A 15051-nucleotide genomic window follows, 5' to 3' on the forward strand; every position below is an offset into this window, starting at 1 on the left:
GCAAAATAAGTCAGAAAGAAAAGATAAATACCAGGTATCACTTATATGGTAAATATACAGAAAGAAAACAAAGGGTCAGATAAAACCAAACTAATAACAAACCTTAGAAATATGACTGTAGTATTGAGGTTACCAGAAGGGAAGGAAGACAGTGGAGAGAAAAAAGTGGGAGTAGCACATGGGCTATGGTAAAGGACTTTTGGTGCCTTGTGTTGGGTGTGATGTGGGAACATACACCTGAAGGGAGATACCCTATACCTTTAAATCACATACAATGTTGTAAATCAATGTTACCTCAATAAAAAATTAATTAATTAAAATGAATGTAGGTCTTTTAAAATAGCTGATTCTCCTTTGAAAATAGGTAGCAAAGGTTAACTGAGCCTGTTGTTTTCTGTTCCCTTAAGGAACAAAGAGTGATTTATCTAGACATCTAAGAATGAATATAAGTTTCCCATCACTTGGAAATGATCAGTTGTTTTTTATTTATTGTCCTGTCACTAGAGGTTTACTGGAATCAAAGACAAAAGCACTTATCAGGACTGTTGAAAATCAGAGTGATCAGGATCACATAACTTGATGCTTTCTATCAAAAAAAAATACAATTAACATATCTTTCACAGAGCCCTGAAAATGCCTGTCACAGCATTTGCTATGAATTATAGGAGACAAAATCTTTTCTACAAAAAAGAAAGATGATTAACAAATGATTAGCTCTCCTTTAGAGTAACATAATAAAGACCACTCTTTTTGTATGCTGTTTTACTTTTTCCATCTCTTTATAAACACATGTTATTTTTATGATGTGGAAAGCAAGTCAATTTTAAATTAAAAAAACTTTAAGATTTTCTCCAAAAAGTCACATGAACAGTTAACTTTGAAATTTGGTTTGTTGGCTATTTTGAAATAGGCTTTGGTGGCTAATGAGTTAATTTCTGCACGGCAGCTTGTAGCATCTCTTAGAAATACAACACTGAGGACTTAACAATGGACTGTTCTCATAATCTAATCATTATTGATCAGTTCCATATAGAATGTTATTTCAACCATCACTTAGTCATTCCCCAAAACAGCCAGATGGGTGAGATGAACATAATTACCCCCATTTACACCATGCTCAGCCAGACGCCATGCTGAGAGTGCCCACAGTGGAGGCAGATCCCGGGTAATGAAGCCATGACAGCCAGGGATCCTGCCACATTAGAGCTAGTGCACATCCTATAGGACCCATCAGAGTTTCTTTTAAATACCTCCAACATTTTTATTTCATAAACACTTGAGTTTACATGTGCTCAAAATTATAACGTCAATCAGTTTTGTAAACTTTTATCAATGCAATATTAAGAGTATCCAGCTACTTTTCATGGCAACCCAAATATAAAAGGTACATGTGCTTTTTAAATGTTCACAGATTCCCACAAACATACTAACAGAAGTATAACAGTGGAGGTAAGGTGATACTCAAACAGGTACATATTGCATGTCCAGTCTGCAGAGGGCTTGTGCTGGCGCTCTAAACAGGTTTGGGACGTGAAATTAGACATGTATAACTCTGTCTTTGCTCTGATTTAAAATATATAAGCCAATTAAATACATAGGAAACTTACAAATGCTGTAGAAAAGACATTTAAATGTTTATATTTCCAATTTTAGAAGAACCATTTTTTAATATATCTTTTTCCACAAAAATATATTTTTAGACCATTTTATTTAAATGTAAGATGCAATATGTGTGCACATGTAACTTTAGAAAGTTGAAAAGATCCCCAGAATTAGCCCTGAAATTATTTATCTCGTCCTATTTAAAGAAGACCGATCTATTCTCTCTTTCAATAAGAAAAATACTGAGGCATAATCAACCAAAGAGAAAATATTTGAATAATTTTTAAAATTTCCTAGCTGACCATGGGAAGGATAACTAGTATAATTAACCAGTGTGTTGTTTTCTCTCATACCAGTCATCACAAGGAATAATTCTCCATGCCCTCTAAGACACACACACGTGCGTACACACACACACACACACACACACACACGTGCGTGCACAACTCTCCATCCTATGTCCGCTGCTTCTGGTGAAGGAGCATTCCTAATGCCTCTAAAATAAGTGAGCATCCTGTTTATATTCTTGTCTGCCCCAGCTTATGGTTTCACAAGAATGTATTCTTCATCTTAAGCACACCAGAGCTGTCTTAATTCCCTCACCTGACTGGTGGAGCCTCTTTAGAACTCGCTAGGAGAAAAAACAGTCTATCTTCCTTGATTCCAGGGTAGAGTCAAAATGAAAACGGCCCCACTTCCTTCGCGTCACCTCCGACTCCTCATTCAAAGGGCTACTTTGGGCGGCAGGTGGAGTTATAATTATAGATTAGAAAAAAGCAACATCAGCAGCTGTTGCTTCTGTTTGTTCCCGGCTATAACTGTCATCAGTGGGCAAATTGGCATAAACAGGCCTCCACAAGTGGAAAAACATTTCACTCCTGTTCTCGCTGCGCTTGGATCCTCTCAGTGGCCAGCAAACAGAAAGTCTGTGTGTGAGAGAAGGTGAGACCGGGAGCTCAACACCGAACTGAAGGCGCCTCTTCTGGGGGAGTCTGAAATTTGAAGTTTCTTTCCCGTGGAAGACTCCAAACCAAAGAAATAGGTTAGTGCACAAAGAGTATACCTATACCTATGCATTTTAAATTTGACCTCGACTCTACATAATCTTTGGTTTTTCTGACAGAGCTAAAATAGAAGTGAAGTAGGAAATGAAAGAAAGGAAAGTTATTCAAGGACTGTTATTTAAAACTAGTATGCCCATGAGGATGAATTATGAAATGGGCTTAATCTACTCTGCTTCTTTCTCAAGTTTAGCTCTATTCATATTAGACAAATAGACAAGGTAAGGATGGAAACGTGAAACTGGCTTTGTGGCATGAGTCCCATCCTTTTGGAATGCCATTTATTTATGCCAAAAAGCCCTCATTTCTTTATTAAAGTCAATAATGTTGAAGGCTTAAGTTTGCGATTATAAAAAAAATACTGTGACTATAAATCTAGGTCTTTATTTCCTTAGAGAAACTAGGCAAATTAAAAGTTGGATTGTTTCCCCACCTGTGAATAAAGACAGAAAATTTTCTTGTTTATAGTAAAATGTTTTGTAGGCTACTTTCTATAAGAAATCTGCTCTAGGATTAGTTTCTTATCTATTATACTTCTACATAAACGCTCCATAATTTCAGCCTAAGTAGCTCTCTAAGACTCTTCTCATCGAACCTTTTGAAAAAATAAAGAGGTTTCAAAGAAACTTCATTATCTGTGTATGCTCCAAGGTAGAGAATTCTTGAGCAGGACTTTCAAACAAAGATGAGCTTTTGGGCCCTCTCTCAAAACCTGAATGTTCAGTGTCTTGGTGAAAAGCCATGAAATTCCAGAAAACTCGCTGGAGAACAGCCTCTGGGGCTCAGTTCTCATCCACATCCGTGGAACAAATCCAAATGGAAAGAGTCCTAAACATTTGCCTCATTTGGTTCACCTCCAAACAGAAAGTGAGCCATCCTTAAACATTTTAGGCAAGAATTTTCAATGGGAAAGTGTAGCACGGTGGCCCAACACTTTATCTACCCTTTGAAGCACAGAGTGCTTCTATTCCCTTGGAGACCACCAGACCTGCATCCTCCTAGAGCCACCCAAAGCAAGCCATCCAGTAAATTCTCACAGGTGCCTGCTTCTTTCCAACAATATTTCTTGATTTCTAAGAAGAAAGCCATACTTTCCCTTAGGAAGTTTAAAGATAAAATAAATATTTCTTTAAACATGCTAGCAAATGAAAGACCAAGCAATTAGTTTGGTCACTGCACTCAAAAATATCAATTAATATTGCAAATACACATCCTAAATCTTTCTGTGCATCAAGAAAAGGAATGATAAACAACAGTATAACTTATCTCATATATCTCATTTATTCATTCAAAGATTTTTGAGCAATGGTTATATAACATAAAATAATATTTAGATATTAAAACAGCCTTAAAATTTCTAATATATCTCTTTCCAAGAAATTCTTTCTTCCTCTTTCCTACCTACTAAAAAATTTAGCACTGAGTTAGTGTTTTTCTACAAATTCCAAATTGGACAAACAGAAAGACAAAAGGGAGAGATAGCTGGCTGGCTGCTCTCAGGTTTCCTTTGAGATACAGATTTGTGCTCTATTTTAAACATTGCCTTTTTCTTGTTTTTTTTTTCTTCTTGCCCTTCTAGAAAAATCTATCCAAGATGACTGTCACTTACTCCAGTAAAGTAGCAAATGCGACTTTTTTTGGATTTCATAGGTTACTCCTCAAGTGGAGAGGCAGCATCTACAAACTACTGTACAGGGAGTTTATTGTTTTTGCTGTTCTCTATACAGCGATAAGTTTGGTGTACAGGTACTTTTCTTTGCATGTCTCCTTAGATGGCCTCAAATATGTAAGAATACAGTCTCAAAAATCAGATCTCTGGTTGCCGCTGACTTTTGCATTATGTAACCTTCTCCTTTGCATGATCCTCTCTGTTGCCTTCTTCTCCTCGGGACAGGGTATTTAATCCACACCTAACCATTTCTAGGATGTTAAATAGACTCTAACCATCATGTTCAGGTGGCTCACATCCCACCCCCACGTTAATTGATCATGATGACGTATTGTGCTTCAAGAATGTTTTTATAAACATAAAATGGAAGATTTATACTTAATCCTCACTACATGATAATTTGAATGGCAAAGTCCACAGACAAGTAATTATTTGTGCCTCTCTCAACTATGACATTCATAGTTTGAATTTGTGAGTTGACAGCCTATAGCAACTACCAATGAAATTAACATGCTTGTGAATGGTGACTATCAGGCAGCTGGCCTTCCTTTTGCCTGGAATGATCAGATCTTACCTAGGATGATGTCCATCAATGCTACCAATAACCTTAACTAAAGAAAAGGCCCCCCAAATAATTTATTTTCTTCATATTTTCTAAATTTGGGGAATGTTAGGTCACAGAAGATGTTTATTCTTTATGTCATCACAACCTATGCCTGTCCCATTGACAGAAAATTTGAGCAATATCATGTCCAAGAAACACTTTTATAACTAAAAATTATAATCTCAATAAAATTTTATCAGTATTATAAAAGGAAAGCTTCACGAGTTTTTTAAATTAATTTTAATTTAATTTTTAAATTTTAATTATTCATTTCTCTGGAGAAATGAAAGCTTAAAATATAAAAGGTAAAGGTTTTTGAGGCTGTATTTCCACCTTTTCTATGTGCATTAGTTTGTTATTTCTCTTCCGCATACAGATGAACAAATTTGTCTATCACTGCTCTCATCTGCATTCTTCCTTGCAGCAACAGGACCCCATTTGAAGAAGAGGGATATTAATTTGGCTGGCTGATAACTATCAAACGTAAAATAGGAAGAGCAATTTTGCTACACATGGAAGCTACTATTCCAAACAAATGTATATATTGGTATACATTTTGGCAAAATATCTTAACAGGGGAAGTTTCATTAAAAACCTTTAATAACTCTTAACTATGTCTTATAAGATATTATTGACAATTATTGATGTGTCACCTAATTCTTCAGAATATGAAATGGTGGGAGACACATGACTGTTCAGGATAATTGTCTCATTAGTTTATTTTTACTAATGTGTATCTACTGCTGCTACTGCTACTTAGAATAGCATAGCTCTCAGAACAGTTGCAATGCAGCCAGAAATGCTCTATGGAGCTGTACCTTCGGCTCCAATATCTTATCTATATTCCACAAAATTGTATGCATATGTTTTTCCTAAAGACCAAAGAGTGCTTATCATTTAAGTTCAACTGAAAAAAAATGTACTGAAAGAGTTCCTTATAGTTGACTATAAGCTGAATTTGTGAAGAAAGTCAAATCTGGTTGTAAAAATACATAAACATAGCTTCATTCTCTGGCCTACTAATGACCCTGTTTTATTAAATCCCATTATATGCAAATATTTATGATTAGCAAAAATTATAAGACAGAACCAGGATTCATTTACTTGATTATATCTCTTCCTACATTGGGATGGATTTGACAAAATAATTCTTACAGTACTTTTGACTTAGTTAAATTTCTTTGTCTGTTAACTAAATATTTTCCTTGGCAAATTATTAATACTAAAACCACTTAACTATTAAGTACGATACCATGTCAAGTGGTTTTGTATAGATTCTATTCTTTAATCCTTTAACAAATGAAAGGTTTAACCCTATAACAAATGAAAAAACTGAGGCTCAGAGAGATTTTAAATATGCTCAAAATCCAAATCTGACAGATCTGGATTCAAGTCTGGCTTCCTTTGAAGCCCATGCTTTCCATGTTAAATCCTCTCTCACCATCCCTATTTGAGTATCAAAAACATTTAGATAACTTGGTCCTCAGCATGACCCTGATAGGCCTGTGCCACTAGCTGATGCCTCTCTTGTCAGTCTTTTTCTGACTTCAGAAATTCTGACACCTCCTGCAAAGTTGAGGCAGGAACTCCAAGCCCACCCCTGACCCCAACACCCTCCATCTCAGCACCAGCTGTACCAGCAGTTCCGCATCTGCCATCTGATTGGTGGTTCACTGTTACCTTATCATCCCTCTGCTTCCTTCATCAAACTGCTACTGACCTAAAAGGGCATCTGACATATGTTACAATGGCAGCTCCCTGGGATTCCTGCCTCCCTTGACCAGCTGCACTCATTCATTTATGTAAATTCATTTGAGATGCTTCTCTTTCTAAATTTTGATCATTATTTACTTGCCTTTGAGACTTTTTCTATGATTTGAATCTCCTTGCAAAAATGTAATTATCCATAATAGTTCTATTAAATGAATATATGTTTAACAATAGCAGAAAATGGGTTTGGGTCAGATCTATATTATAAATTTTGATATTTGATATAAATATAAACCCACCAATTTTAATAATAAAAATTGCTAGGTCTTCGTGATTTACATTTTAAATAATTGAGCTTTAAAGTGAGCAATTACATCCCTTGTGCTGAGTAATATTCAGGGAAAGCAAAATCAAGAAGTCAAAATTCAGGATTATTATTTAATAATTACTTTAATCCATTTAATCAAGACACATTTTTAAAGTAGACCTGATGAATAATTGAAAAATGGACTCTTTCAGATGATATCTTACTCCAAATGCAAAGCATTGATCATTGTAAAGTTTAAAAATATAAAGTATTTAAAAATAAAATGGTTAACAAAATCCCACTATCATGTGGTCGATAATATTTAGTATTAAAAATGTTCGTAATTGGAACATCAGCGATTTAAAAGCTTTTCAGATACATCCGCTTAAGTAGAAAAGTTATTGCTCCTTAAAAAATTTAAGATTATTTGTGCTTAATTGTTTGCACTTAATGTCACTTGCAAAGCAGGTGCAGAAGTATAATATCATAAAGGGCTGTGCATTTTATTTTTGCTCCAGATTGTTACTTACAGGAGCCCAAAAACGTTACTTTGAAAAATTATCAATTTACTGTGACAGATATGCTGAACAAATTCCAGTAACCTTTGTGCTTGGTAAGTATAGGTACCACGCAGAATGCAGCCACACAGCTGTCTCCTTTAGGATGACACCAATGACTCTGCATGGGAGTGTGTCCAAGCTGAGAGGCATGCCTGAAAACCACCGCTTGCAATAGAACCAGAATCATCCTTAAGGTTTGCCTTCAGGGTTGCTTTGGCTAAATTAACCCCCAACAAGTTTGAGGTAATACTCTGTTGGACAATTAAGCTTTCTCTTCACTAACTTTCCATTTTTTTGCCATCAACATTTGAATTCTAACGGGTGCTACAGCATTGCCAGGCACAAATTACCTTTTTTCTGGAGGGCAAAATCATAAGGTATGGCTAATAACATTTTTATACCCCAACCCCCACAAAGGCTAAAATTCTGCTAAAGCATCAGTGCCAGCAACGTGTCTGCTATAGGAAATTGCTTTATAATTTCCTGTTGTCCTACAGGGTTTTATGTGACTCTGGTAGTGAACCGATGGTGGAACCAGTTTGTGAATCTGCCCTGGCCGGACAGGCTGATGTTCCTCATCTCCAGCAGTGTTCACGGAAGCGACGAGCACGGGCGTCTGCTCAGAAGGACGCTGATGCGCTATGTAAACCTCACTTCCCTGCTCATCTTCCGCTCGGTGAGCACAGCTGTGTACAAAAGGTTTCCCACCATCGACCATGTGGTTGAAGCAGGTATGGTGAATGGTTTCTCCTCCCCTGTGTTCACCTCACCCTAGAGAGCGACCTCAAAATTCCTTTGACAATTCCTTTTAGTCATTCATTCATTCATTCATTCATTCAGGAAACATTTATTGATCACTGCTATTTGCCCGAAACACTCTTAAGTGACAAGTAAGACATAGCTCCTGCCCTCAAGAAATTTACTTGAGGGGAGAGGAGGGAAAGACACAGTCAACCTCAAATTAAATCCAGACAATCACAATTTCTTTAGATAAATAGAATAACAATATATTTATCAGAACCATTTGAAATATTACCTTACATTTTCTAGACATTTACAGTTAAATAGTGTTAACTTGGACCTCAAAAAAATATGAGAAAGGTAGGAAACAGATTCAGGACCTGACTTGGATCTTGTGGCTAATTTGTGGGAGATTGAAAATGCAATTGAGACTTTTCCCAAAACAAGTAGCTTCTGGAAGGATCCCGAGTATTGGCATCCCCTGAGAGATGGTGGTAAAAGGCTGCTTCCGTTTGGGTCTCTTGTGTCTCTATTCCTCAAAGTAGATGCAGTTATTATTCTACCAGGGTTCCTGGGCACAGTATTCTGATTTTACAGAATTCTGAGAACCAATAATGCTGGAAGGATAGTTCTCTTTGGTATATTATCATTTAGCAAAAAATGGTGACTACCCTGAGGAGGGAGTCCTATGCCCTCAAAATACTAACAAGGATGGGGGGGGGAGCAAATATTGTTTAAAAATGAATAATGTTGTAAAAAATAAATAAAAATACTAACAAGGATATAAAACAATGGTAATTCTCTAAAAATGATTATAATGAAAACATTTGGTAAAGAAACTATTAAACCAGCCTTCAGTGGGGTGAGTATTAAACAAAATAGTTATTGGCATGTGCTGAATAATTATCAGTTGTGCTGGGTTATTATTAACAGATTTAATAGTTTGTGGGACTGTATTAATGAATGTATAAATGATACAAGACCCGTGAGCACAGCTTCAAATTAGGTTGTTGTACTTTATCTCCTTTTCTCAAGTGTCCTTGAAAATAGCTTTTTTGTTTAAGAATAGATTTTTTGCTTGTTTGGGGGGGTTTTCTTGGCTTTTGCTTGACTTGATTTTGCCTTCTTAGGTGGGCAATATTGATAGTGACTAAGAACACGGAGAGAGAGTTTGAATCCTGACTCCCCCACTTAGCTACTTGTGTGTTACTTAACCATTCTATACTTCAGTTTCCTCACCTATAAAATGAGTTTATTATATTTTTATAATAATACCTATTTCATATAAGGATTAAATAAGTTAATAAGGATTAAATAAGTTATTATTTGCTAAGTGTTTAGAGCAATACCTGGTATATGGTGTTATGTGAGTCCTTGCTATTAATAATGAAATCAAGTACAACAGCATATCCATAGGTCTTTGCTCACTTTAGAAGACTCATTTGATTGATATCCTAGGGCTTTTTGACTACTATGACCAGCAGGTTGCAAAAGTAAAGGTGGAGATAAAGAAAGAGGAGAGTGGAATATGTTGTTAGGATATGGAGCAAGACATGAAAGGTAATGCAAGGAGCTGAAAGGATGGATTGAGGTGTAGGGTATGAGTGCCGTGGCAAACTCACAGCTATACTGTGATGTAAAACCATTAGGAACTTAAAAAAAAATTAACTGCCATGCCTCTTCCAAATTTAAAAGTTGCTTTTTGCTTCAAAATGACCAAGTGGAAAATGCTATTTGATAATTTTCGTACCCTCCTGTCTAAAGAATCAAAGCAATAAGATTTCCCACCCCTGAAGAAAGACCTAAAAGCAAATGAGAGGTGTCTGACCCACCCCAAATTGATGAGCAAGAGCTAGAGTTTGAAGGTGATATTTCTGTAGTCCTGATGCATCCTGGAAGCAAAGAGAGTGCATTCAGATAAAAAATGGATGCCAGGCCCAATTCTCAAAGCAAATCTCCTGCTCTTAACATCACCTTTATATTAAAAGTATGTTGGGAAAAGGACAGGTTGGCAATGAAAAAAAAAAAGCCAGCCTTTGGGTTCTCTGCTCACACATGAACTCAAAGAGGCCTGAGTTATGCTCAGGTCTGAAGGGAAGAAGATAACATGAAGTGAAAAGAATACAACTCCTTTAGATGTATTTTTCATAAAACCAAGGCTTATTGTTTGTCAAACTTGTGCGAAGTCAGTCATGTCCTTGCATTCAGCTTTTTTCTCTTTGCAGGACATTTAGAGTACTAGAAAACCAGTATTCCCCCAATTTCCATTCCCCCCCACTATTGCAAGAGTACCTGGAAATAATGCACTCCTGGATGTGCATTCAAACGAATGTGTCTCAAGGTGTAATCTGCACACCATAGGCCCGCTGTATCTTGAATAACTTAAGTCATTTATTTTAAATGCATATTCCTGGATCCTACTCAGACCTACTGAATCAAAACTTTTGGTATAAGACCTCGGAAACCTATATATGCTCCTCTGTTGCTTTTTTTCAGTCTGAAATTTGAGAAATACTGAGTCTTTTGGGGGAATGCTTATTTTTTCTCTCCACTGGAGTAAAAAAAAAAAAAAAGACTTTGTCAACCGCCAAGTAATTAATTACTGTTTAAAAAAAAAAAGAAGAAGAAGAAGTACAGGAGAGAATTCAAGTTTTCAACCTCATTAGAGGTTCTACAGTTCTAGAGGGGATTTGGGGTCACAGTTTGGCCAGAAGCTATTGTCTGCAGAATTTGAATTAGATCTGCTGGGACATAATGAGTCTCATTGTGATGAAATTTTTACTTTAAGGGTGGATTGGCTGAAGGAGGAAGAGACCTGAAAGAGCAGGAGACTAAAGCCTTCGTGAGTGCCCCTGGGGCCATCACTGATTACAATGAAAAGCTCTCTTTAATTCTTTTTTTTCTTTTAAAGATTTATCTTTTTGGGCCTCCCCTGGTGGCGCAGTGGTTGAGCGCGAGGCTGCCCCCTTACGTAGCCTCTGCAGTGCTGGCCCCGGCCACCGAGGAGGGTCCCACAAAAAAAAAAGATTTATCTATTTAAGCCTACAAGAGCTGGGGTGTAGGCCAGAGATGGCAGGAGGTTGGGGGAGGGTAAGAGGATTCACCAGAGATAAGAGTAGGAAGCAGAACAGGCAGATCTACTGAAATCCACTGCTGAGGGGAGCAGCGGGCAAGACAGGAGACATGTGGGTGACCTCCCTGGCTGGGGAGCCAAGAACTGGTGCTGCAGTGGCTGCTGATAGCTTCATAGTGCTGAGACTTAACCCCTTGCGCCACCAGGGAGGCCCTCTTTCGTTCTTAATAAATGTGTTTTCTCCAAAGGTAGAAAAGGGGGTGGCGGAACTTTTGCACACCGAGATATAGTTTGTTTGCTAGGCGCTACCCTCGGAATTTGGGGGAGATGCTACAGAGGCCAGTGCCTTCCTGTCTGCCCCAGGCCAGCACAGGGGTGGGTGCCCTCCCTGTGCACTCCCTGGATGTCCTGCTCCTTTCTGCAGCACAGGGGGACTCAGTGTGCCCATGGGCTGAGTGCCCAAGCCCTCCAACTGGGCAGATGTCCCCGCCACTCCCTGACTGTCCTTAGCCTCTGCCAATGTTTCTTTGAAAAACAGGGAGTTCATGGGTGGAGGAAAATATTTGGCACATCCCCTTGTTATAGGACAGGGAGAGGGGCAGCCCAAGCCCCGCAAACCTGCCTATTCTAAATGGGTTCTGCCATCCGCCGCATCAACACAAAACATATGAGACTTTAATGGGAAGGAACTTTAATTAGGAAACAATACAGGAAAGGCAAAGAATCTAGTTTCTAAATGTAGCACCCAAAGTTACCCATCCCCTCGTGGGTAAAAGTCCATCCATATGGGATCGGCCCAGAACAAGGCCCCAAAGCCTGCTAAAAGTCTAAAGCATCTTCCAGTGGGGACCCACAGAAAACGGTCACAAACAACCGGACAAGTCCGGAAGGAAAAGAGCAAAATCAACATCAAGATAAAAGCTGCCATTGTCACCTCCCCACGGGTCTCACCCACATCTGTGTCACCCAGTCCACGACCAAAAGACAAGCGCAGTTTCTTCACGTGTCTCTAGGCTCCATGCGCCTCCTCCAGGTCTCCTGGCTCCATCCTGCTTCCTTCCTCAGTCTCTTCTGCAGCTTCTCCTCTTCCTGCTCAGCTCCACCCTCCCTTGGGTGGGGCAGGGAACCTCCCCCTTTCCTCGGGACCACCCTGTTACACCCTGAGCCTAGACCCGGGCATCTGCTGGCCTGAATGGAAAGAGGGCTGGTGAGTAAAATGCAGGGGTAAAGACGAGGGAGACACTGCTGAGAAGAAACCCTCCTGTCAGGTGACCCCCTTTCATTACATCACCTGTCAGGAAAAGTAGGTGTTCTCCAAATTCAGTCTGCTTTACAGATTGTTTGAAATCAATATTGTTGAAAATTCAGTTGCTAAGAGATTCTGATACAGAGGGTCTGGGGTAGTGGATGAGTACATAGTACATTTTCCAAGCTCCTGGAGACCTTGGGGTGGGGGGTCTCTGGATCACAGTCTGAGAAACTGTAGGTTGTAAGGCCAGCCATGTTTGCCTCCACCTCCACCTTCTTCTTTTTTTAAAGATTTATTTATTTTTTATACAAGAACTGGGGTATAGGCCAGGGGTGCAGGAGGGTAAGAGGATTCACCAGAGACAGAGTGGGAAACAGAACAACTGGCAGATGGATGGAAAACGCTGCTGAGGGGAGCAGCGGGCGAGCTAGGAGAGGTCTGACACACCATGTGGGTATCTCCCTGGCTGGCTGGGATTGAACCCATGGTGCAGAGGCTATGGACAGCTTCACAGTGCTGCGCTCAACCCTCTGAGCCACTGGGGAAGCCCATGCCTCCACCTTCTCCTTTCTTCAGGGAGTGCCTTCACCACAGAGATTAAGGCCTGCCCGGGAGGAAATGAGTGAGAGGGCAGAGAGAACCACAGCCACTTGACTGGAGCTGGACAAACTAGGTCTCTCACCTGCTAGACCCTGAACTTTCCTCGCTTCCAAGTTGGAACATCAAGTTACATTATTCTGGAAAATTAAAAAGAGTAAAAATGCATGCCACTGTGGAAATATATATGCTTTGATGTTATAGGTCGAATTTCTCAAATCAAACTTTGAAAAGTTTTCATTTCTGCTCACATGGAAATAAAGATATAGCAATTGAATTCAAAATAATATCTATTATGTTGAACGTCCGCTGAACTAATCTGTTATCAGCTATTTACCAGAGAAGCTGTAACAGAGAAGTCTGTTATTTTGCCTACTGGCTACGAACCTGCCCTGGAAAATTTCAGTCATTCCAGTTAGCTGCCCTGGATGATGTCATTCAACCCAAGTCAGGTGCACCGTTCCAAATCTTTGCCAATTCAAGGAATGACCTTAATTGGGAACTTACATTATGGCATGAGACTGAATCAAAACATTTCCTCTATTTCATAGTGATCAGAAGAAAATATCTCTCTTCAAAATTATCAGGCACACAAGATAGGTAATAAGAAATTATATACATTTCTCTAAAAGAAACACACTAAAGCTGTTGCTAAATCTCTCATGCTTTTGCTCATTAACAGATATGTGCTGAGTGTAGACTATGTGCCGAGTGCTGTGCTGAGCAGAAGCGCACAGCCGTAAGCAAGAACAGGGATATTCCCTGTCCTCAAGGATCAGTAAAAATTCCTACAAATCTTTTCTTCCATGAATCATTTTCAGAGACAAACATAGATATATTTGCAGCAAAAATTTACACCTCTACATTGTATTTCTATTTCTCTAAATAATTTCCTTCTGTGCTTGGCAGTCTATAAGAATGGTTAGAAGACAGTGAAAAATGAGGACAGTCACCCTTTGTGTAAGTAAAGCCCTGGAATCTTCATAGGAAGTTGCTTGAGCTTTTAAGACTAGAGGACCTGATGATACCCCATTAGAATTTTTATGACACTGATGGTTAACAGACATTAACACAACTAAGCAAGCTCCAATGGTCAAGTAGTTGTTGAGATAAGAGTTCTAACTTTAGTTGCTCTGCCTGGAAGGCTAGCCCACACCCAGAACATTTAGTCTGTGATCTTCTCTCACTAAGTAAATCAAATGGATTTTGTATAATATTGACTCACTGCCTTTGATCTGCCATTTGAGTTCTTCCTGATGCATTCTGTGGCTCTGGGGCTCCTTGGTCTGTTTGAAATCTCCAACTGCTCTGTTACAGGAGAGGCAATCAGGGGGAGTGGTGGTATTCATGGCTGTGCCAGGTTTTCCTCTGTTGGCTGAACTTTTCCAGGCTGAGTCAGTTACCCCTATATTCTCACATGATGAGCCCTGTGAGTGAAACTTGACTCACCTATGCGCCCTGGCTCTACACAGGAGAGAGAACGCAGACAACTAGCCCTCTTGAATCGATGCCATGGATGGGCAGTCTCAGCTGGGCAGTGTTTGAAGTTTCCCCACAGTTCTGTGTTAGGTGTTAAATCAAGGTTATGTACTCGATACTTCTCAGAGTAAGATCGTTGACCACATTCACTGAATTATCAAGGGTACTTACTTAAATTTCAGCCTAGAGAGTCAGAATCTCTGAGGCTTAGCACCTAGGGATCCACATTTTAAACAAATTCCCCAGAAGCACTGCAGAATGTCTGACCCAGACCAAAATACTAAAATAGCTTCCTATGTGATTCTGTGCAGTGGGTCACTTGTTTCCAAACTTTGTCTCAAGTTTGTCACAGTATTTAATAGGCAGACAGTACAATGTGGGCATCGGGAATCTTGAAGG

The 15051-nt window shown here is 39.1% G+C and overlaps 1 protein-coding gene across 1 annotated transcript in view; it reads left to right on the forward strand.

Annotated features, from left to right (window-relative positions):
• The first annotated feature begins 2497 nt into the window (after positions 1–2497).
• The window catches only part of BEST3 (bestrophin 3), a 40204-nt gene continuing 27650 nt past the window's right edge, over positions 2498–15051 (forward strand). Inside the window, exons 1-4 of the mRNA XM_037515248.2 lie at positions 2498–2644; positions 4243–4409; positions 7472–7566; positions 8011–8244. Of these exons, the coding sequence (XP_037371145.1) occupies positions 4258–4409; positions 7472–7566; positions 8011–8244 (481 nt within the window). The 5' untranslated portion in view covers positions 2498–2644; positions 4243–4257. The remainder of the gene's footprint in view (positions 2645–4242; positions 4410–7471; positions 7567–8010; positions 8245–15051) is intronic.

This window comes from Talpa occidentalis, unplaced genomic scaffold (genome assembly GCF_014898055.3).
Source record: "Talpa occidentalis isolate TD23 unplaced genomic scaffold, MPIMG_talOcc4v2.1 talOcc4.16, whole genome shotgun sequence".
NCBI classification, from domain to species: Eukaryota; Metazoa; Chordata; class Mammalia; order Eulipotyphla; family Talpidae; genus Talpa; species Talpa occidentalis.